We start from the raw sequence: 22930 nt of genomic DNA on the forward strand, positions 1-22930 counted from the left end.
AGCTGTGGGATGGTGAGTGAAAGGGGCTATGAAATGAGAAGGGACCTGAACTCCCCTTGGACCAAAGAGTAGGAAAGATAACACACACGTCACTGGGATGCGCTTGTCTTCCCTACTATCTTCTCTATCTATCTTCCCTACTCCTTTGCAACTTAGAATGTGTAAAGGCACAGCAAAATGAAATATATCTCTTCTTAGTAAGAAAAAAGATTTTACTGAAAAGAATTCCCAAAAAAAGATTGTTCAATTTGTTTCACTGCCTGTAAACTTCCTGTAGGAAGAGCAGATAGCGTGATAAGTCTTCCCTTAGTCAGTGGGCGGAGGTGCACCTGTCCATTCTTAGGGGTGGAGCAGATATTCTGGCAGAGAGAAACTCCTGTCTTATGTAATCACAGAACAGCCGGAAATGCCCCTCCTTCCACAGTCTCTGTGTACTGAAATATTACCATTTTCCAAAGCTTTGAAGCTGTTGCCCCTGCAGGCCACCTCAGAGACTCCTATCACAATTAATCACTCCTTCTGTGCTCCCATGGAACATTTACATATATCTCATTGACCTTGGACTTCTGCAGCTCACAAGCACTTGAAGATTATAAGCTCACTGAGGGACTGGTGCTTATTTCTGTGACCCCTTCACAGTATCTTGCACAGAATAGACAGTAAACATTTGTTAAAATAAACAAGCATGGGGGCAGTGTAAAGGGAGCTCTTCCAGAGTGCTGTGCTGACTGGGACTGAAAGAAAATTGAGAAACCTCAGCCTCCTCTCTAGTGTGATAAGAAGCCATTGGAAGGCTCTAAGGAGAGCATAACTTAGAAGGTAGGTGATACACAGAAGAGGGGGCTGCTATGTCATTTCCTCCATGGGCTATTGCTGTGTCTATGAACTGGTTTATCCCATTTTCCCCATTCGAAGGCTAGCGAGTGGGGTCTTTTCTTCCATTCATCCGAGTGTGGCTGGCCTTTTAGATGTACTGACAGCTCCCTTTTAAAGTGATATTTTTATAATCACATTAATTGTCACATAAAAACAAACTAACTTTTTAACTGTCCTAGACAGTAAGTGGACTGCTTAAGACTGACTGTTTTAATTCTAATTGGAAGAAATGAAAAAGGACCTAGACTATTTCATTACGGTCAGTTAAGGTCAGCTACCTGTCTGTCAGCAACAAAAGGATTATTAACAAATGAATGCTTTTAATTCTATACACTCTAATAGAGCATCTTCAAGAGAGAAGTTTTAAAATCCCCCTAAATGAATTGTTACACTCAAATGGAATGTCAGCACATAAGCTGTGAAGTGAAATCGTTACTGACAGAATCTTATTTACACATCTGTATGTTAACAGAATTACAGATACTCTTAGAAGATGTATAAATTTGAACAGAAATAGTGCACACTTGACTAGATGCTGATTGTTTGTTAGATGAAAGTAACTTTGACAGAGTACAAAGACAAGAAAAGCATGCATCTTTTAGAGATGTCGATGAATCCTGATTCAGAGAGGTTTCTACTTATTGATACTTTAAGAATCCTGGAGCACTTTGGAGCTTCCGGGCACTTATTCACACTTCTGAGATCTAACTGGGTTTATGAGTACAAGAGACGATGGCTATAAATGCAAGAAGGGGGCGGGGGTGGGGGAAACACCTTTCAAACTGGCCTACTCACCAGGGTGAGTAATTGTAATTATTTCTGCCAAACAGTAGTGTGCAAGCTACTGTTCATTTTACAACCTGTATTCTTTCTATAGCAGGAACAGCATGCTGTTTATGGCTTGCAATCACATTTCTATTGCATGAGGAATAACACTCTTTGATAAAGAATACATACACTAGCAGTTCACTTTTTTCTTGTTTTAATATTATTAAATTACCATGTTGCATTTTTAATCTCTAAAAGACAAGGGCTCCTACCACAGTCTCTCATCACATTTAAAATAATTTATTATTCAAACATCTTGTCAGTTGTCAGATTTTCTCATGAATGTCATGATTTTTCAAAGGTTTTAGTAGAATCCAAATAAGGTCTATAATGTTGCAATTAATAATGTCCCTTAAGTCTTTTAATTTCTGATTTCTCCCTCCATCTCTGTCCCCCACCCTCTCTAATGTTTTTCTTGAGGAAATCAGGTCATTTTTCCTGTAGAATTTTCGATAGTCTGAATTTTGTTGATTGTATCCCTGTGTTACACTGCTTTAACAGCTATTACTATTTATATAAACACAACACACGTACAATACAGTTGTTTTCCTAGACAGAGTGAGAAAAGCTCTTTTTAATCAGAACAGCCTCAGACATGACAGAGATTGCCACAACCACCGTTGCTAGAGAATGGCATCAGGCAATGTTCCAGTGTTCCCTGGCCACTTTCTGCTGTCTCTGTGTGAATAAGTTGTAAGGGTGTAAAGCAAGGAAGAATGTCACTCAGGATATACATCTATGAGGAACAGTCAGATTTTCTTCAAAAATTATCACAAATCAACTCTGTTACCTTATGTAATTTAACACAAGTGCCAATTAAATGAGGCAGATTATTTGATTCCGGTTGGCAGAGAGGACTCTTGTTTAAGATTCTTATAGTTCCAAAGAGCTATTCTCTGTACCAGGGAACTTCACTGAAACATAAACACAGACAGCTTTGAGGGTTTAATTAAAATTAAATATGAGAAAATGAAGAATGGCATGCACCATAACCACAATAAAAACTACAGTAATCTAAAAAATCTGTTCAAAATTCTCTTGAGTAACTCTTTCAGTATCTAATGAAAACAGATTGGTTACTTAAGAACTGAAATGTATCATATAAAGTGAGTTTATAGAGATCTAAATTTATGATTATAGACTCTTAAATGCAGCATACCTTTGGGAAATATTGTAATTTCAAGAAGAAAAATAGTTTCAATGGTGGTACAGAAATTTTTACCACCAAAGCAGCCTTCTATCTTATTTCTTCTTATAATATGCAGCATGGTTTTGGCACATAACAAACCTTAGAGTTCATTTTGACTCAACATTACATATTCTTTATAGATCATTAACCAGGTCTGTTGTTACTGTCATAACATTAAAAAATAAATTCTTAAGGTATAAACCAGACCCTATATTAACTCAGAAAGAGATTAACACTTTTTGATATAGGACCTATTTGTATTTCTTTAATAAGCAGAATTATGTAGGGGATGGTTATGCCTATGGCCAGGGAAATATCACTTTATAAAGTACATACTATGCACCAAAGATATAAACTGTGATTTATCTACTTTGCTTGTACACCGATATAAAGGATTCACTTGAAGACTGAATCTAGTTAATTTACAAGGCTCCCCTAATGACACAAAACTACCATCAAAATGCTGTGTGCTCTAATACGAAGGAAAGATTCTTCATTAGCCCAGTCTTCCTTGTGACCAAGAATGTTCACTGTTAAGATTGAGATTTTAATGTCTAGTTAGGGATTTTGTTTATGGCCAAAATTGAAATTTATTCTCTATCTTCCTGTTTTTTATCATATGCTCCTTACTTTCATTTTAGGCAAATAGAAGTAAGGAAAAAATAGTAGTTTTTGTTTTTATAAAGCTTGGGTTTATATCTTGCTTCTGTTAAAGTAATAGCATCCTTACTATCTTAAGAGACAGAAACATTAACATAAATTCTGTTAAGTAAAAAAAGAAATGTATTGGGGTCAAGACTTTTGAGAGCAGAGGTAGTACTGCCTTCAGGGATGTTTCCATTGATGTCCAGAAGATGCAAGCTTGTCCCTGTAGTCCCCTGGCTGGGCTTTCCTCTTTGTTAGCCACCAACACTCCAGCACTATTCAGTGAGTCACCACTTAAATTGAAGGATCTCCGTATTCTTCCTTCCTCTTCATTATTTCTTGGTCTTTGCTTTTTATTACTTCCTTTCTGCCCTTAAAGTATCCTCCTTTTTTCCAAGGTTGATTTTTCTCTCCACCTTAGATCCCAGCCCATCTGTCTCATATGAGACTATACAGATCATCTCCATTAATTAGCTACCCCCTTTAAAATCATAATCTTTTAATTAATGTTCAAGAACACCATTATAAAACTAAAAACCTTTAGCTCTTTCTATCCCATTAAGTATTTATTGTCTGAGCTCTTGGTTTCCTTATTGAATGTTAAAATGCCTACTGTGGACCTTAGTAAATGTTAATCCTCTTCCTTTCTCTGCCAGTCTTCTGGAGAATCATCTATGTGTATTACCTCCATTTCCTTACCTTTTATTTAGCACCTTTAGTTCTACTGTACTCACCTTCCTTATCATGTGGCTTCTTTATAATCCTTGTGGTAGACTGAAAATGACCCTCACATCTGTGCTCCAAAATTGATGTCAAAACCCTGGAAACTGAATGCTAACTTATTTGGAAAAAAGGTCTTTGTAGATCTGACTAAATTAAGGATCTTGAGATGAGATGATCCTAGATTATCTAGATGGGCCCTAAATGCTATCACAAGTATCTTTATAAGAGAGAGGCAGAGGGCAGTTTGACACCACAGATGCACACACCACAAGCCAAAGAATGCTCCAAACTACTAGACTCTGGAAGAGGCAAGGAACAGATTTTCGCTGAGATCCTCTGGAGGTAGCATGGCCTTGGACCTGCTGACACCTTGATTTTGGACTTCCAGCCTCTAGAAGAGTGAAAGAATACATTTCTGTTGTTTAAAGGGACCAAGTTCATAGTAATTTGTCATAATGGCCATAGGAAACTAAATACAGTTCTCTTTTGACATTCTTGGCAAAATTATTGACTGGAAATGAGTTAAGTTTTCACAAAGTGAACCAGCACCCAGCACCAAATCAAGAAGTAGAACCTTACTAGCTCTCCAGAAGAACCGCTTGAGTCCTCTGTCAGCCGCTGATTGTCTCCCACCAAAGTATCCACTGTTTTGACTTTTAATTTCATGTTTTGAACCGTAATATAGCACGACTCATAAAGTACCTACTCTTTTGTGTCTGGATTCTTTCCCTTAATCTGGTTCTGAGATTCATCCATTTGTGTGTGGTTGTTGATTTTTTATTCCCATTGCTATATAGTATGTTGTCTGTATATAGCACAGCTTATTTTTTCTATTGTTGATTGTTTACAAATATTGATATTATGAACATACATGTCTTTTGGTGAACATATATCTGTATTTCTATTGCATATTTAATGAGGAAGGGATTTTCTGAGTGATAGATACCTTCTCATTTTTTTCTATACTCTCTGAGTTAGCAATCTCATTGATACCTACTGCTTCAGCTGACCCATCACTGTGACTCTTAAATCTATTCTGATCTCTCTGCTGAGATCCATCACTGTGACTCTTAAATCTGATTCTGATCTCTCTGCTGAGATTCAAAATGTCATCTTTTAGTTAGATACACATACACACACTGTTTAGTTTTTCCCAATCTAAACTCAGGTTTCTACCAAAAAACAAAACAAAACAAAACAAAAAAACAGTTCTTCCCCTTATGTTGTTTATTGTGGTGATGGAATGTCATCAATCTTAATCATTCAAGTTTGAAACAGAACCATCTTTAATTCTTTCTTTAACTATCTTGCATTTACCAAATTCCTAAAGTCTCCTGATTTTTCCACCATGTTGTCTCTATATTAGTGTAGGGGCACAGTCTCCCTTTAATGACTCCTAACCAATCTCAGCTTCCAGTCTCTTTCGTCTGTCATCCATCCACAAAATCTAAGTATATCTTCCCAAAACTTTGATCCTGCCACATCTTTTTTCAAACCTCTTGGACATGGATGGATTACTGCTGATTATAGAATCAAGTCAAACTTCTCTATGTTGGCTTTCTATGCTTTCAAATTTGATTTCAACACCATTTCTCTGAGTAATTATTCATATGAGCTTCATCAGGTGGTATTGAGTTACATATTAGCATTGTCTTCAATAACATTTTTATGATAATTTGCTCAAAAGGCTTCCTATGAACATTTCTTATCATGGCTCCATGTAATAATCACGTACTGAGAGTTTAGTGTACCCAGCACACATGTAATCCTTATAACAGCTTTGTGTGGCAATTACGTGTGTTATTTTCCTTAATATATAGTTGAGGAAACCATAGCTCAGAGAATTTAAGGTATTGTCCAAGGTCATCCATCCAGAAACTTAATAAGGAGTCAAACACTGGTAGTCATGAAACAGTTTTTCTGTTGTTTGCATAGTCATCCACTGGACATGGGGAGAAGGGTTTCCTTTCAGTTTTTCACCTCTGTGGTCTACTTTTCTGAAGCTGTGTTTCCTGGGAGAGAGCTGTGATTCTAGGTCCTACTGTTCTGGGATGGGTGCCTCCTATGGATGTTGCTCTTTCCCCCTGATATTCTCTAAAGCTGCAGCATCATGGCCTGAACTCTTGCAGCTATTGCCTGCATAAGGGGACTTTAGTTCTTATAACACCAGTATTGTTTGGTTCTGCTCCTTCCTTCTCTCCCTGTTTCTCTCCTCCCCCTTCTCCCTCCTTTCTTTCTCTTTTATCTCTTTCTCTCTTCTAGGCTTCTCTCCCCACTTCCACCTCTCTCCAGCCCCGCCTTTGTAAGTGCAATGGCTTCCTTTTTTGAAGTCCAACCTCTGGAGGTTAAAAATATCTCTCTGATCACCTACCTTCCAGGCTTCACTTTTCAGGTTAAAAAAAAAAAAAAAAAAACCCACCGCAGTGTAATAAACAAGCATCAAACAAGCAAATTAGGGCTGGGGCAAGGACATTATGTATACATTTGTTTTAGCCATATAAAAATTATTCATGTTTGCATCATTATGCATACATTTATTGGAATTTAGTCATGAGGAAATTATGAACCAAAATATACTGTTGACGCAAATAATTTGTCATTATACATGGTAGGGTTAACCAAATGATGCACAAGAAAGTTAAGTGATGCTGGCGAATCTAAATGGGTGTAATTTACAAAAAAAAATTGCCAAACTATGACCAATTCAAGACAACAATGATGGTAGATTTTTCTTCTATCCTTCCTGAAAATTTCAACAATTCTAGCTGTACAATAGGAGTTTTGCAATTTCCCGACATTGTTTACCTGCCAGACTTTGGAAAACTGACTTGTTAATTTTTTTTCTTTTAACTTTCATAACAGATAGCAGGTAACAGGAACCCTTTTATATAATAGATGTACAGGATGTTTGTTTAATTAAATTGGGTCTTCTTGAGGATTAATCTATCATGAGTGGGTAGGGTAGTTCTGTGTGATAACGAGAAATTTCTATGAATTTTGGAGCACCTTTTAGACTAAGCCAAATCACTATTGGGCTCTCTTTGTCATCAGTGATCCGATGCCTAAGGAAAATAATCGAATAGATAAAAAGTAACTAAATATTAATGTCTTCCTTCAACTACACTTTTCACAAGCAGCAGCTCATGTGAGATATTTAACTAAGAAATATAGTATTATGAAGGAAAAATTAAATGAGAAAAAAGAAACACAGATCACGAACCACTGTCATTTGATGACCTAAAATGTAATTAAGCATAAGTTTTATATTATTGCCTTAAAATTTATTATGCTTTAATAAACCCCCGGGAAACCTAATTTTTACTCCATTTAACATTAACTCAGTTGGAGCAGGAAAGAAAGTAAATCTTAGGTAAAAATGTAAGAGATTTTTGTGTCTTTATCTGTGCTTTTAAATGATTGACTTAGTCTTAAATTTTTAAATGTGGCATACTGTTACCACATACTCATCCTCATACTATTACCACAGAAAGTCAGCTAGACAATTATTAAGTACATTTACTCATGAAATACATTATGAGGGTATATCCTTTGGTCCTCCAATTTATATTTGTGTTCTGATCTTTGGAACCTCTATATCCTATAAGTGTAAGGTGTGGCTCAGTTAAGAATTAAGAGCATGGATTCTCCAATTAGATTGCTCGAGTGTAAATCCTGGTGCTATCCTTTTCTATTTGATTTGGGCAGATTACTCATACCTTCTCCGCCTCAGGGTCCTGAAATAATATTACCTACCAGAAAGGGGTATTCTAAAGATTAAGGCAGTTAATATTTGAAAAGCATATGTTGCCTGACACAAAGTAATATCTGAATATGTGTTTGTGAAATAAAGTGGAGAAACTGTACCTCATTTAAGTGGTTTCAAGAATTTTTATCAGGTATTTGTTTAATGTTATAATTATATCATCTTTTGCATTTTTAGCATGTCGTAGGATCATTTCACAAGAAAGATAATTTTTTCCTTTTTATTTTACTACTTTTGAGAAGATATCCATCAGAGTCAGAAGGAAGCCATAATAAAATATTTCCTTTAGTTTGATAATAAAAAATTACTGTTTAAACAAATGCTGTGTTGTTGGAAGTCCTAGCCAATAATAAGGCAAAATAAAACAAACAACAACAAAGCATAAAAGACATCCAGATTAGAAAGGAAGAATTGCACATGACATAGTTGTCTTTGTAGAAAATCCCAAAGCATGTACAAAAACAAACAAACAAACAAACAAACAAACAAAAAACAAACAAAAAAAAACCCTGGAACTAAGAAGTGAGTTTAATAAAGTCTCAGGTTATAAGGTCAATATACAAAAATCAACTATTTTTATATACTAGCAGTAAATAATAGGGATTTGAAAATTTAAAAAGAAGAATATATACAACAGCAAAAAAAAAACAAAACCAGGCACAATTTCAACAAAATATGTGCAGGAACTGCACATATGCTCCATTTATGGATTGAAAGACAATATTTTTAAGATATCAGTTCTCCCCCAAATTGTCTAGGTATTCAACACAGGTCTCGTCAATACCCTGGGAGGATTTTTTTTTGGTAGCTATCAAGTGATAGCTCTCAGTTACCAACTAATTCTAAAATTTATACAGGAAAGTAAATAGAACAATGGAAATTGCTAAAATGATTTGGAAACAGAAGAATAGAGTTGAAGGACTCACAGTGCTTGATTTCAGTACCTACCATAAAGCTATAATAGTCAAAACAGTTGACACATAGATCAGTGGAACAGAATAGAAAATCCAAAAAATAAACTCACACAAATGTAGTCAGTTAATGTGTGACAGAAAAGCAGAGGCAATTCAAAGAAGAAAGAAGTCTTTATAACAAATAGAAACCTTGACACATACCACACACTGTTTACAAAAATTAACTCAAAGTGAATCATAGACCTTAATGTAAAATGTAAAGCTATGTTTCTCTTATGTTTCAGAAGAAAACATAAGAGAAAACTTTGGTGACCTCGGGTTAGGCAAAGATATTTTTAGATACCGTACCTAAAGCACAATTGATAAAAGTTGATAAATTGGACTTAATTAAAGTTAGAAACTTCTGCTCTTTTAAAGACACTGTTAACAGAATGAAAAGACAAGTCACAAACTAGGAGAAAGTATTCGCAGTTCACATATCCGTGAAAGGAAAAAATACTCAGAAAATACAAAGAACATGCAAACCTTAACAATAAGAAAACAAACAATTTTTTAAAATGGACACAAGCATTGAACATTTCAGATGGAAGAGTGAATTTTATTCTATGGAAGTTGAAAAATAAGTTTAGAAAAGAATACAAATATATTAGAACAAATCAATAATCTGAAGTAGAAAAAAAGTCAATCCTTTTGAGTTATCCTGTAAGCATTTTAATGTTCTTTCTATATAGCATTAAAAAAATGGATCTATTCTGCTTAGATGTTCAGATCTAAATAGCATTAAAAAATTGGATCTGCTTAATGATTAGATCTAATGACTATATATTATTTTGCTTGTACCATTTGTTTTATATGTCTAGTGTCCCTCTTAATCTGAAAGCCTTCTGTAGTGTTTTTAACATCAAATCCCACAAGTCACTTTTCTGCAAATAACCATCCCCCCCACCTCTTGTCACTACTTTAACTTAGCTAGTTTTTTTTCTTTGCATGTCTCTAGTTTATTTTTCATCAGCCACATTTGGTTTCTGTCAGCCCCATTTTACGCTGTTGCTTGATTTTAAAGCTCTGTGGCTGACTGTGAGTGGCTGGCATCAGTGGGAGGAGGAAGCAGTGTAGGTGCAGGAGGCAGATGGGGCTTGTGGGTGGGATGCAGTGACTCATTTTTTTTTTCATGTGTTGATTTTTGATGTAAAAATGTTGAGGACCCCCCCCCAATTCTTTATTTGCATTAAAGGGCCCTTAAATCATTTTTAGCCTTGAAAAAAATCTTTTGAAGTTTGACTTATCTTCCTTTTCATAACCTCACTAAATCTTCTATCTTTAGCCTCCATTTCATCTGATTATTTCTCCTTCGCAGAATGTGAATTCTAATTTCACATTCATTAGATAAGGCTGACTCTACCAAACAGCTTCTCAAGAGTCACATTATTTTTATATGCTGCCTTTTGGGTTTCCACTCAGTCACACAGGTCTTTGCTCTTGTTCTTTTTATATTTCGATGGGTTCCTAAATTATAAAAATAATCAGTATTCAAAATAGAAATTGTAAAAAATATAGAAGGCATAAAGAAGAAAAAATAATTCATAATCTTGTTACACAGCTATTATGTTTATATTTGTTGTATAACTTTCCAGACATTTTTATTCATGTGCATATATACATACAGTATATATAATAATGTATTCATTATAATTTAATATATATGCTGTTCACTGTAATGTATATATTATATTTAATATCGAACTTAATATAGCTTGAATTTACCCTCCTTGCTAAATATTCTTCTACAATATAGTTTTTAATGGTTACATAATATGCCATTATCTCATTCTATTGATCTATATCTGACCATTTTTCCATTGATGGCTGATTAGGCATTTTCCATTTTTATTGTAAAAATATATTTCAGTGGACTTACTTATAAGTAGATCTGCCACATTTATAGAAATTTTCTCAGAGTAAAGGCTTAGGAATAGAGTTTTTGGGTCAAAAAGTGTACATAATTTTAAGGACTTAAATCTCTTAGAAAGTTTACACTTCCTCTTGGCGTGTAAATATCATTTCTCTACATTTTCATTGGGCATTTTGAAATAGAAATACCTTTGGCTACTTGTTAATCAAAAAGACTGGCACTTTACAGTTGACTTAATGTGCATTTATCAGTACTGAGATATAGAACATTTTTTCAAATGTTTATTATTTTTGCAATATTACTTTTGTGATAGCCTAATTTTTTATTGTAATGTTTTTGTGGTTGCCTCTTTGTTTTAAACTGACCAATAAGAGATGATTTATAAAGATGTTAACTTTTTATCTGTTACATATTGCACATATTTTTTAACAAATTGGCATCATCTGTTAAATTTGTTATGAGGTTTGTTAACATTTTCATTTTAATTGTGAGTAGGATCTGTTTTATCGTTATATTTTCCAAATGCTTATTAAGATTATAAAGGAAGCTCTTGGTTTTCATAGTAAGCTTTCATCTTGACACTTATCAAATTATATTATTACTTATAATAGTTACTTAGTTGATTCTCTTGGGATTTTTTGGTTGACAACCATAGCATCTGCAAGTAATGATGATCATGTATTTCATTTTATACAATTATATCTCCTTATTTTGTGAAATCTAGTTGCAGTAATGAAGATTTTTTTGGAAGTTAACTAGTGGACTAGTCGACAGCCTTATCTTTTTTCTGATTTTCATGGGAGTGTCTGTAAGCACAAAGTTGGCATGTATATGAATGTATTGTTATTCTTAATGTTCAAGAAGTACCCTTACATTTTTAGTTTGTAGTTATTTTTAATGAGAAGTAGATTTTGAATTTTAATCAGTGTTTGGGGCATCTGTGGAAATGCTGATTTTTTTTCCATTGAGCCATCCTTGCGTTCCCAAAATAAATTTTAAACCAATGCTAGTGTCCTTATAATGCTTGGTGCATTTTGTTCATTTTTCTTTTATATTTTTGTCACTATATAAATGAGTTTGAGACTAACCTGAACTTTATGTTTGTAACATTATTGTCAGTTTTGGCTATCAGGTTTATACTACCTTGGTGTCAGACATCTCTCAGCTATGGGAGAATTCGTAACTGTGGTTAAATTCTCCTTAGTCATAATTTCCTATACCTTTGCTTTCCATTTTTCTTGATTATACTTGCTAGAGACTTGCTAGATATTAATTAATTATAAAATATAGCTCTGGCTTAATTCACAATCTTACCTATTTGCTTTTTAAATCTTGTTTTATGGTTATTACTTATTGCTACTGCCCATGAAACTGCTTCTATAACTTTAGTTAACTTGTTTTAATGTTAAAATTTAGCAGAGAGGATTAGCCCCATTTCCTACCATTGCATACTCTCCTTAGTTTCCAGTAATTATATGATCCCTTTCTTGTTTAAAAAAATGCAGTTTGGCTGCTTTTTATAAAACCACTTCCGGGTAGAACTACAAATTCAAAATTCAGTGGTAAATGCAGAGGGAAAATCCCTGTTATTTCTTCATTTTTCTCTTTGAATATTAAGTTATTGAAACCAAAATGTGTTTTCTCAGCATTATTTAGGTGTCATCTTTTGGGGGACTTTGTTTTCTGTTTGCAGATATTGCTGTGGTGGAGATGAGTGATGCCTTCCGGCAGCCGTCCTTGTTTTACCACCTTGGAGTAAGAGAAAGTTTCAGCATGGCTAACAACATCATCCTCTACTGTGACACTAACTCAGACTCTCTACAGTCACTGAAGGTACCTCACTCGTTTACTAAATATTTACTTTAGGCATCAGAGTTTTAGGGATACCTCTCTATCATTCAAATAAATTTAAGTAGCTTATGTTTGTGAAAAGGTGTTTTTGTCAGTCTAATAATTAAACAACAATTAATTGTTAAGCTGTGAGGTTTAGAATTCAGTGTAGAAATCTGATGGTACACAGGTAGGAAAAAACTTAGTGTTGAATTCTGAGCTTCATTTAGAGTTATGCCTGAGGAGACAGAGTTAATAGGAAGTCAGTACATGCACTTGAGAAAGGAGAGGAGGTTGCATGGGGTATGGTCAGGGCCTCATTCCTGTCACTATTGGGGGTTTTGTTGGGCACACCTGTATCCAACTAGAAATATTATGCTTCCTACTAAAAGTACTCTAGGTAGACTTTCTCTGAGTATTGTTAGAAAATTGCTGTCTTCTTTCATGGGGATATGATTTCAATTGAGATGGGAAAGGGGGAATAAAATCCCTTGATATTTGTCTACAAAATTCAGCGTGTCCTTTGTTATTCTCTCCAGTATATGAACTTAATGATATGAGCGTATTTCCTCCATCCAAAAGATTGCCTAGAATGCTTTTGCAAGGCCAAGTGATTTATGCTTTGAAAAGCATTGAACAGTTCAGTGAAATTCATGCTGAGCCTGATATTATTCATTTCCTTTATGAAACTTCCAGCTAGCTTTATATGCATTTTCTCATCTCTATCTTCCAGTTTCCAAATCAAAGCCAGCCTTGGGACATGTAGCCCTAAAACCCAGAGCCATATTTATAATGGCTTAGTAATTGTTATATGAAGACCTCTAACCCCAAATCCATGCAAAAAAAAAAAAAAGAAGAAGTATTTTGCTTTAATCCGAGTATCTAAAGCTGATATGACTTTCTCTGAAAAATCTGAAGTTTCATTTAGCAAATACATTTACTACATGCCAGACATTGTGCTGGGCATCGACAGACTATGGCTTTCCAGAATACTCTGAAATAGTTCTATGAGGTTTGCCTCTACTCTGTCCAAATCTGTTTTTTTACCTGGAGCAATTCTTTTAAGAACCCCCAACTTAATTTTACCCCAGATTTTCTTTTTTAATTAATGCATTGTAAAGTTTTGTGATGGTGTATTCTGAGTTAAACATTTTGGTTTGCTGCATGTATTAGCAGTTGATGAGGAGTGAGATTATTTATCTTTATTTTATTATTTTCTTTGCATTGTTTATTTTAAGCAAGCAGTGTTGTGTTGGACATTTTTCACTCTACAGTTTTCTTGCCCTACTGGTATCTGGTGTTTTTCTTTCCTAGGGAATTTTTTTTTAAGAAATGAATTAAAATTACATTTGAGAGAAAGAGAAAGCTAATGTTATCAGAAATTTGTATGGGACAACTAAACTGATTTTTTAATTGCTTTCAGCCAGGTTCTGTATAGAAGTGTTATTGGTATTTGAATAAAATAGTGCTTTAAGAAGGCTTGTCTATCTAAAATACTCTAATTTATCTTGTACATAATTGCTTGTTATTGAGTACTTACTATGTGCTAGGTACTAAGTGCTTTACCCACATACATTTTTGTATTTAATTCTTAAAACATTCCTGTGAAGTATATATTCTATCACCATTTAATAGAATTGCAAACTGAAGCTCAGACAAATCTAGTCATTTGTCCAAGGTGATATAGCTAGTAAAATTTGGGACCAGGTCTGTCTGATTCCAAAGCTTATCCCCCTTAACACTCAACTTTATTGCAATTTTACTTAGAAGAATATCAAACATTTTCTGCTAAGTGTTTATTTCGAAAAATCCCATCACCTATGCCTCCTGAGTTGTTCCATGCAATATCCATCCTTTCTTTTCTCTCCCTCTTCCTATTAACTTAAGCTTTTGCATTTTCTTATTTAGTGTGTCCCTAGTCCAAATAGGGTCTGGTTGCAGAGGACAAAGGACTCTGGAATAGAAAGTATTTTTTTCATTCTATTTCTTCTGAGCCCTAGAAATTCCTCTCATCCTCTGCTACTTAGAAAAGTCTCCCTCTCTCTCTCCCTCTCCCTCTCCCTCTGTGTGTGTGCGTGTGTGTGTGTGTGTGTGTGTGTGTGTGTGTGTGTAATTGTATTTATTTCTGTTGCAGTTAGTTATAGGTATAGCAGTTATCCCTGCCATCTACCAATAGGAAGGAAAACTGCTGTGAAATAAGGCAGAATGACTGAATGAAGCTATTCTTGTCACGTGTCTAGCTTCATTTAAGTTGATTCTTTGGACATCTAAAAAGTAATGTAATTTCATCTATTGCTGTTTGTCAAAGAGAGCAGTTTCTCTTTGGCAGCAAATTCTCAGGAAGAAATAGTAGAGAAAAAAATTTTTTTGAGTTAAACTCCTGAAAAATAATTGATAGGAACTATAAAAGTACTTAAAATCTGTGTCTGAGTTTTCATATGAAGAAATATTTAGAATATAATCAAATCATGTACTTGCAATAAGATGTGTATCCATTTTAAATCACAAGTACTATCTTATAGTAAGAACGAAATATTTAATTCTTTTTCTCAAGAAGATCATTACCCTCCTCATTTTCCTAACCCATTGTTTCTAGCATCCTATTACCATTTTGTCAAAGGGAGAGGGAATTCTGTGGTACACTGTGAAGGGATAGTGATCACATCACTTGGTTGGATCTAGGTATTTTCTTCATTTGTAGAGACTTTCATCATAGGCCCATAAGTTTGAATACCTTAAATAGAAAGAAGGAATACCTTTGCACACAGAAGATTTGAGTCTGAAAGCCTCCTGACTCCCACCCAGATGGTGCAAGATTTGCTCAATTCTAGTCCCTTTTGCTTCTTATAAATAATTCTTTCTGTGTAAATTGATCTTTGTAGCAGTCTAACCCGTCATCCTATGTCAGTCCTTTTAGGATGCATCCTTGAAATTATTATTGAAATTTATGTGTAAAATATAATTTACTATACAGAAATTTATTGTACCTATAACTTTTCAACAATACAGTTTTTTAAAAAATAACTGTACTTGGATAATATTGTACAATTAGATGTTGCTGAAAGAAACAGCTGATGTCAAAGAAGAGGACATTAATTATAATAATAGCAACACATTATAAGAAGTTTGTGTGAAGGGACTGTTTCAAATGCTGTATGTATAAAATCACTTGTCAGCATCCCAGCCCAGTTTAAAGACATGTACCTACTTACAGTAGAGTTCTCCTACCAAGATGTATTTATTTAAACATGAAACAGAATTTAAAGGGGAGGAGAAGAGAGTCTAGAATGTCTTTTAGGATCACTTTCCAGCTTTGGTATAATTTAACCTGACTTTTGGTACAGGTTGTTTTAATTGATAGTTGTTCACATCAAGAGAAGGATGTGTTCATACACCTGATCATAAGAATGCACGGGTACAAACTGTCTCTAGATTTGGAAATATAGGATGGAGTTGGGGTTGTCTGCTTTGATAATATTAATACTCATATTGTATATGGCTTTAAAATTCTTAAAGTACTTTCATAAACTTATTTCATTTTGTCTTTAAAAACTAACCAATGAGATAGATAATTAAGGTACTAACTATATAGATTGGACAGATAGAAGATTTTTTTTTTTATAGATGAGAGATAAATCCAGAGAGAGAGTGACTAATAAGTGTCAGAGCAGGGCAAGCCCCATATTCTTTAATTTGTCATCAGGTACATTTCCCTCTACATCTGTCCATAAATTTCATATGATTTTTTAGGTTTTCATTAGATGATTGAGATGTGTTTTTAAACCTGAGCTCTTCTGTAAGTACTTAAGTGATTAGTCTCCTAACTTTAAAGGTGGGCCAGCTCTGTGGCCCCTGTATGATTTGTTCTCCCTGAAACTGCAGCGCTTGTATTTTAGCGAAAAGGCGGAGGCAAGACCTGCCCTCTCAGTGAGGCCCAAGGTGTTCACAGTTGCCTACCGGATGTTTTCTTGTCTGGCACTGAAGTATTAAATTAGGAAAGAGGGTGAAGCTGGAGAGTACAAGAAATATCTCTGTTTTTCCCATGTTAGTGGAAAACTTGCCAAAATCCACTGGTACAGAGAGAGAGACCAGAAGGGAAGGCTCAGAAGGTCAGCGGCCATGGGCTGTGTTCTCCTTTCCCTGGCCAAGAACTCCCAGATCCTTTTCTCTCAGTAAACTGAAATCTGGTTGCTCGTTCTGCTTCTCCCGCTCTGAGTGGATTTGACTTGGCAACTCTACACCAGCTGTTCCCACTTCCTCCCTTGGCTGTAATTACCTAAACTTTAGGCACAAACACTTTCTAATTTTGGAGATACTCCATTTATTTATCCTTAAAATGACCTCTTGAAAGTTATAGTGTCCCAAATAGCTATAAAAAGTTGTCTGTCTTCCCTAGGAATGAGACCTAGACTGGAGTGTCTCCTCACTTGGTTATCAAAGGATACCTGAAAATTGAAAAAGAAAACATCTTGGGGTGTTTCTGGTACAGCCAGGGGAGTACACTAACCAGAAGCCCCCTAAAGACGTCCGACTGTTAAGAAGTTGTAATGGAGTAATGCTTCTTCAAAAACATTCACCGATAAGGAAATGAAGTTTATGTTTATTTTATCTTTTTACTTCTAGGCAGCTAGATGAGACATTTTCTTGAAGTAATGTGACTTACAGGAGTTGTGTCTCAAATTTATTACCCTTCCTCTTTTTTTTTTCCTTCTTTGGATTTAATACAAATTAAACATTGAGTAAACTCTGTCTCCTTCAAGACAGTAATTTGTATCCCTGTAGTTTCTACAAAACATAAGCAATAGTTAAAAGAAAGTCAGTAGCTTCCTATAGGGATGATTTTAATATAGTTTCATAATTTGTTATGATGCAGGCATTACCTGGAATGAAAGCACAGAAGACATGTAAGACAGTTGTTACTACAGTGAGCAATTCTTCAGGAAGACATAACACACTGGCTCTAAGCCCATAGCAGCTGTGGTTATTTTCTGTAGTGCTGAGCAGAGCCTCAGCTCACTCTGTCCTCACCACGGCTCCCTTCACTACCACTTCCATTTCTGTGCACCAAAGGAGAGATGGTGGTAGAGTAGCTCCTGTGCTGGGAATGGGGACATCTCTCCTTCCAATGACGTGAGGATGGTGCTGACTGTGATGGGCCTTTAGCCAAAAGCAAATGATAGAATACAGAGTTGGAAGAGACCAGTGACCACTCAGTCCAGCCCTTAGTGTGTCCAGCCCTTATTGCCTTAGACAGATGACTAATTGGGAGCAGAACACATTATCTACCCAAATCAAAGTCCAATATTTTATACATTCATTAATTTATTGATTTATTTATGCTTTTATTGACTACCTGCCCTATGCCATTCAATTTTCTAGATAATCAGTGGGGTACAAATATGAACAAAATATGGCCCTGGGATCCAAATGGCTCATGATGTAGGATGGGAGAATCATATGAAGAAACATTTACAGTTAGTACATGCAGTGCTGTCATAGACATCTGTACAAGGGTTAGTGATGGCAAAAATGAGGACATAATGTACTTCTCTTGGGAAAAGAGGTGTCACTGAAGACAGTCAAGGCCAGTTTCACAGAGTACAGGTTTCTTATGCACAGAGGATGCTGTGTGGTAGAGGATGACAGAGAAGATTGTTTCCTTGTTTCTTGAGAGAGGAGAGAAATCTCTTCCTCTCAAAAGAGAGTGGTGTCTGCAAGGGTGTGGCTGACTACGCTGGAGAGATGCGTCATAAATCAAATTTGGAAAATTCTCCAGACAGTGTTCTTGGCTTTGTTGGCTATCCAATAGTTTTCTATTTATTTTATAATAAATAACCCAAATTTGATTTATGACGCACCGTGTGTATGTGTGCATTTGTGTGTACGTGTATAATAACTACTTGTGAAACACCTGTGGGAAAAGCCACTTTCACCTTTCCTTCACAATGTCAGTGTCACTCATCTGTGTCTTAATTTTCATTCCCCCAGGCACCACCATTGCCCAAGCCCTTATTTTGACGTCCCTGGACTTTTGCAATAGCTACCTTAATGCTTTTTTCTCTCCAATACTAAATACCACCATCTAATTAGTATTTTTAAAACTTTAAACAAGTTTTACTTTTTATTTATTTGTCTTTCTTGGGTAATACATTCACCTGGTACAAAAATTTTTAAATGCAGAAGAGTGTACAGTATGGTGAAAAGCCACTCTTCATTCTTGTTCCCCAGCCAGCCCCCTCTTCCATTAGTAACCTCTGTTGTTAGCTTCTTGTATATCCTTCTGCAGAGATTTTATGAGTGTATAAATTAGAATTTTATTTTTCTCTCCTTTATACATAAATAGGAGCATAGAGTAAAAACAGCTTGTGATTTGCTTCTTTTCACTTACAGTATATCTTGGAGATATTTCCATACTTCTGCATAAAACATTTTCTCATTTTTGTTTGGCTTCATCATATTTCATTGTTTGGAGTTTCCGTAGTTTATTTATCCAGTCAGTTTCTAGTTGATAGACATTTTTGTTCTTCCCAGCCTTTGCTCTTACAGTGTTCTGTGTATGCTGAAACTTCTTTATGCATATCTTAAAAAACACTTTCCCAATGCCTACAGAGCAGAGTACTTTATTTTGGCATTCAAAACCTTCAGTGAGGCCCCAAATAACTTTCTAATATTAGTATGTGAACTTGCCAAAATGAACTTCCTGCTTTAGCCCAATGATTAAATTCAATATTTTTCAAATACTTCTTTAATTCTCTTTTCTATACTTCTCCAAATAAACTGTCTTGTTTAGTCTCTGATATTTGTTGTTCTCTAAATGGGCCTTTGCTCTTCTTAGTACTCTAGCTTTGAGCCTCACCTCTCAGCTTTGCTTTTGGAAGTTATGTCTGTTCTCCTTGGCTCATCTTGAGTTCCATCCTCTCCAATGATCTTCCCAGACTTTCTCAAACTCTTCTTTCTTAGAAACCCTAGTCTTTGCTTTAGTATTGTTCTTTTGACTTAGCATGTATGTGCGTACATGTATGTGCATCCAAGCTTATGGTGTTTCTTTCTAAATGTGTACATGTCCTTCTTTAATCAGCAAGATTGTGAAGTATTGAAGGTATTTTAGTATTTTATATACATCTTTATGGCTCTCAAAATTATCCAGCACAATTCTTTTCTCTATAGATTTTATTTACTCATCTGTTATGTTTAAACGTTAAAAAATCTTTCATAACTGCTCTAAGCCAAAGCCCTTGTTAGTTCTCCTTTGTTCCCATGTTAATCCTAGGATGAAGACGGATGGCCGGTCAGCTGAGTTTTGCATCACTCTTCTCTTAACCTCGCCAGAGCTGGGTCCTCTTCTTAGCCAGATGGACCCACTCTTGAGGTTCCACAAGCCTTGACAACATATATAACATCTTTTCCAATAGGCTATTCAATTTATTTTTTCTAAACCATGATTCCCCAACCTCAGTGAAGCCTTTATGCCATTAATTTTCCTAGATATTAACACTTTAACATCTAGGAATAATGACCATGATAGCTTGCTTTATCAAGAGCTTTCTATGCATTAGACACATTATTTGCATGGTCTCACTTACTCCTCACAACCTAGAAGATAAAGGCACTGCTTGCAATGTATTTATCTCATTTCACTTCTTATTGAGCAATGCACAAATTATATTTATGATTGTTTATTGTCAGATGGCTTTATTATCTATTTGCGGATTTGCCCATTCTGATAAGTAGCCAGTACCCTTTATTTCCAGCTGCCCAGGAGGGCAGCATGCTGCTTGGTCCCCTCCAAGGGCATGAGTGAGGTTGTACTTGGGGAAGCAAATTCGTTTTAACATTGTCCAAAAAGGTCATGGCTGAGAAGGTAATTCTGTGCATACATTTTCTGCAAAAATGATTTTTAGATTTTTCACTATTGGATTTTACATGTCTGTACAGTTTTCCTTAAACCATAGGTGATACTTTTGTGCTCTCCTGTCTCCTCTATCAGATTGTAAACTTCTCATATGCAGAAATTTATTCTATACAGCCTGAAATTTGTAATTCCTAATAAAATTGTTAATACAAAATTTCCCACAAAGAATAGTTTGATTAATTTATTGAATTAATTTTGTGTTGAATTCCGCTTTACTTTTTTTTTTTCTCATTTTTCAGGAAATCATTTGCCAGAAGAATACTGTGAGTATTTTACTTAACCCTTTCAGAAATTTTTTTTATCTTTTGTTTTCCATCAACTAATCTCTAGTACTTTTTCATCTCTACAAAATTTTAATTTTATCTCTATTTTTCTTCTTTGGAGTTTCTGATGTGTTGATATAAATATGGTTATTTATGTAAATATTTTCTTATAGTGAAATTTTATTTATACTAATGGGAGATGACACTGATACCTGTTTTTTAATATATAATTATGTTTTTAGAAAAATTTTCCAAAGTATATTCAATTTTGTGGAATTATAAATGACACTAAAGCATCATATAAATACACACAGATATACACATATATGTGTGTATATATATAAATATTTATAAACATAGATACCTATACATATATACACTACATGTACAAATTATAAGTATACTATGCACACATATATAGGTATATGTATATATACATTATTTGTCTACCACCAATTTATCTGTAGAAATTGATTTAAGTTCCTGTCTGGTATCTGCCCTTGAGACCACACTACAGAATTCCTACCCTTTACACAGAATTACACAAAAGTTAAAAAGTGATCAAAATAAATTAAAAATTTTTTTAATAAATGAAGAAATATTATAATATACAGAGGAATCAGGCCAGTAGTTATATTTTTCAATTTGTAAAGTAAGCCGGTATTTGAAAACCTTAAAGAATGTATCTCTGCCACTTGGAGTGGAAATATAATACTGCATAAAAGTCTGCACATGATTTCAGTTTAAGATGATAACATTAAAAATACAATTGATAGTTTTTCCTTAGATCAGAAATTTAAAAACTTATAGTTAAGATATCTCCAGGTCAGAGAGTCATTGTAGCATACATAATATTGTCATTATAAACTCCTCCTTTTCATCTCAACAGAGCACAAGCAGTTATTCTCTCATGTATCAGTTCAGTGTAATAGGTTTTATTAAACAAATATTGATTAAACACATACCGTGTGCCAGGCTTTGGGCTTGGTGCCACAAAGGATTCACTATGGAGGTTGAAAGCAGAAACAACCATATTTCGTAACTGTTCTGTGAGACAACAAATGAGAAGTGCCAGAGTCTAGTTGGGGAAAAGATCAGTAAATAAGTAAGCAAACAGACCAATTAGAAAATTAGTATAAAGCATCGCGCTGAAGAGTGGGTGACCATTATAACAAGTGGTCATGGAAGGTCTTTTAGAGGAGATAACATTTACCTGAGACTTGATGGGTAGGGAAGGGCTAATCATGCCTTGTGACAGTTTGGTTGTATGGAGAAGCAGATTTACAAGATGACTGGATGTTACATGTTATGAACAAGTTCATTAATTTGCGTAAGCTGCTGAGTTTCAGGTGCCGGGTGTTCTTATCAAAAGTTGAGTATTTGAGTATATATTTCAACATGTTTGAATGATGAGAGCATTTTTCCCAGAAGCATCATTCATGTTTGACACACACTTATGTAGATTTAAAAAATGAAACTAGAATTGGTAATATTTAAAAAAGAAAACAGTGACTGATGATAATTAAAACAAGAGTAGATTTTGAGCTATGGGTTTTTAGAGCCATGGAAACAGCCATGGGCCAGGAAGATCAGCATTGTTATTTTATGACCATGCCTTAGTGTTTTGAAATTTAAGGAAATGTGGTCTTTCTCCTTCAAAAAACATTAAATATTTTCTAATTAGTATGTATTAATAAAAGGCAGTGGTTATACTTGAGGTGTCTGTTCTTGATCACACAGCAGTTGTTTTTATTTTGCTTGGGATTATTAGTTATTTAAACTCAGGGTTTGGTAGCAATCTGTAAACAAATTGCAGTGATAATATTTCTAAGTTATATGTGAGCCAGCTTGGGAAATAAATGTTCCCATTTTACTAGTTTTCAAAATTTTGAAAAAGTGCTTTACGTCAAAGTTTATATCTTTTTAAAAAACACAGTGTCCTACAACCAACCCTTATACTTTCTCCCCATTGCATGATCACTGGGCAGTCTCTTGGCTCAGGCCTGGTAGTGTCCATGTGCCTCCTGCAGCTTCTCAGCCTCACCTGTTTTTGAACATCAACAATAGGAAATGAT

At 34.9% G+C, this 22930-nt stretch overlaps 1 protein-coding gene across 1 annotated transcript in view; it reads left to right on the plus strand.

Moving 5' to 3' along the window:
• The window catches only part of MAP3K5 (mitogen-activated protein kinase kinase kinase 5), a 167903-nt gene that overhangs the window by 42817 nt on the left and 102156 nt on the right, over positions 1-22930 (plus strand). The window contains exons 2-3 of the mRNA XM_006915385.3: positions 12544-12683; positions 20832-20855. Coding sequence (XP_006915447.1) covers positions 12544-12683; positions 20832-20855 — 164 coding nt within the window. The remainder of the gene's footprint in view (positions 1-12543; positions 12684-20831; positions 20856-22930) is intronic.

This window comes from Pteropus alecto, unplaced genomic scaffold (genome assembly GCF_000325575.1).
Source record: "Pteropus alecto unplaced genomic scaffold, ASM32557v1 scaffold185, whole genome shotgun sequence".
Classification (NCBI taxonomy): Eukaryota; Metazoa; Chordata; class Mammalia; order Chiroptera; family Pteropodidae; genus Pteropus; species Pteropus alecto.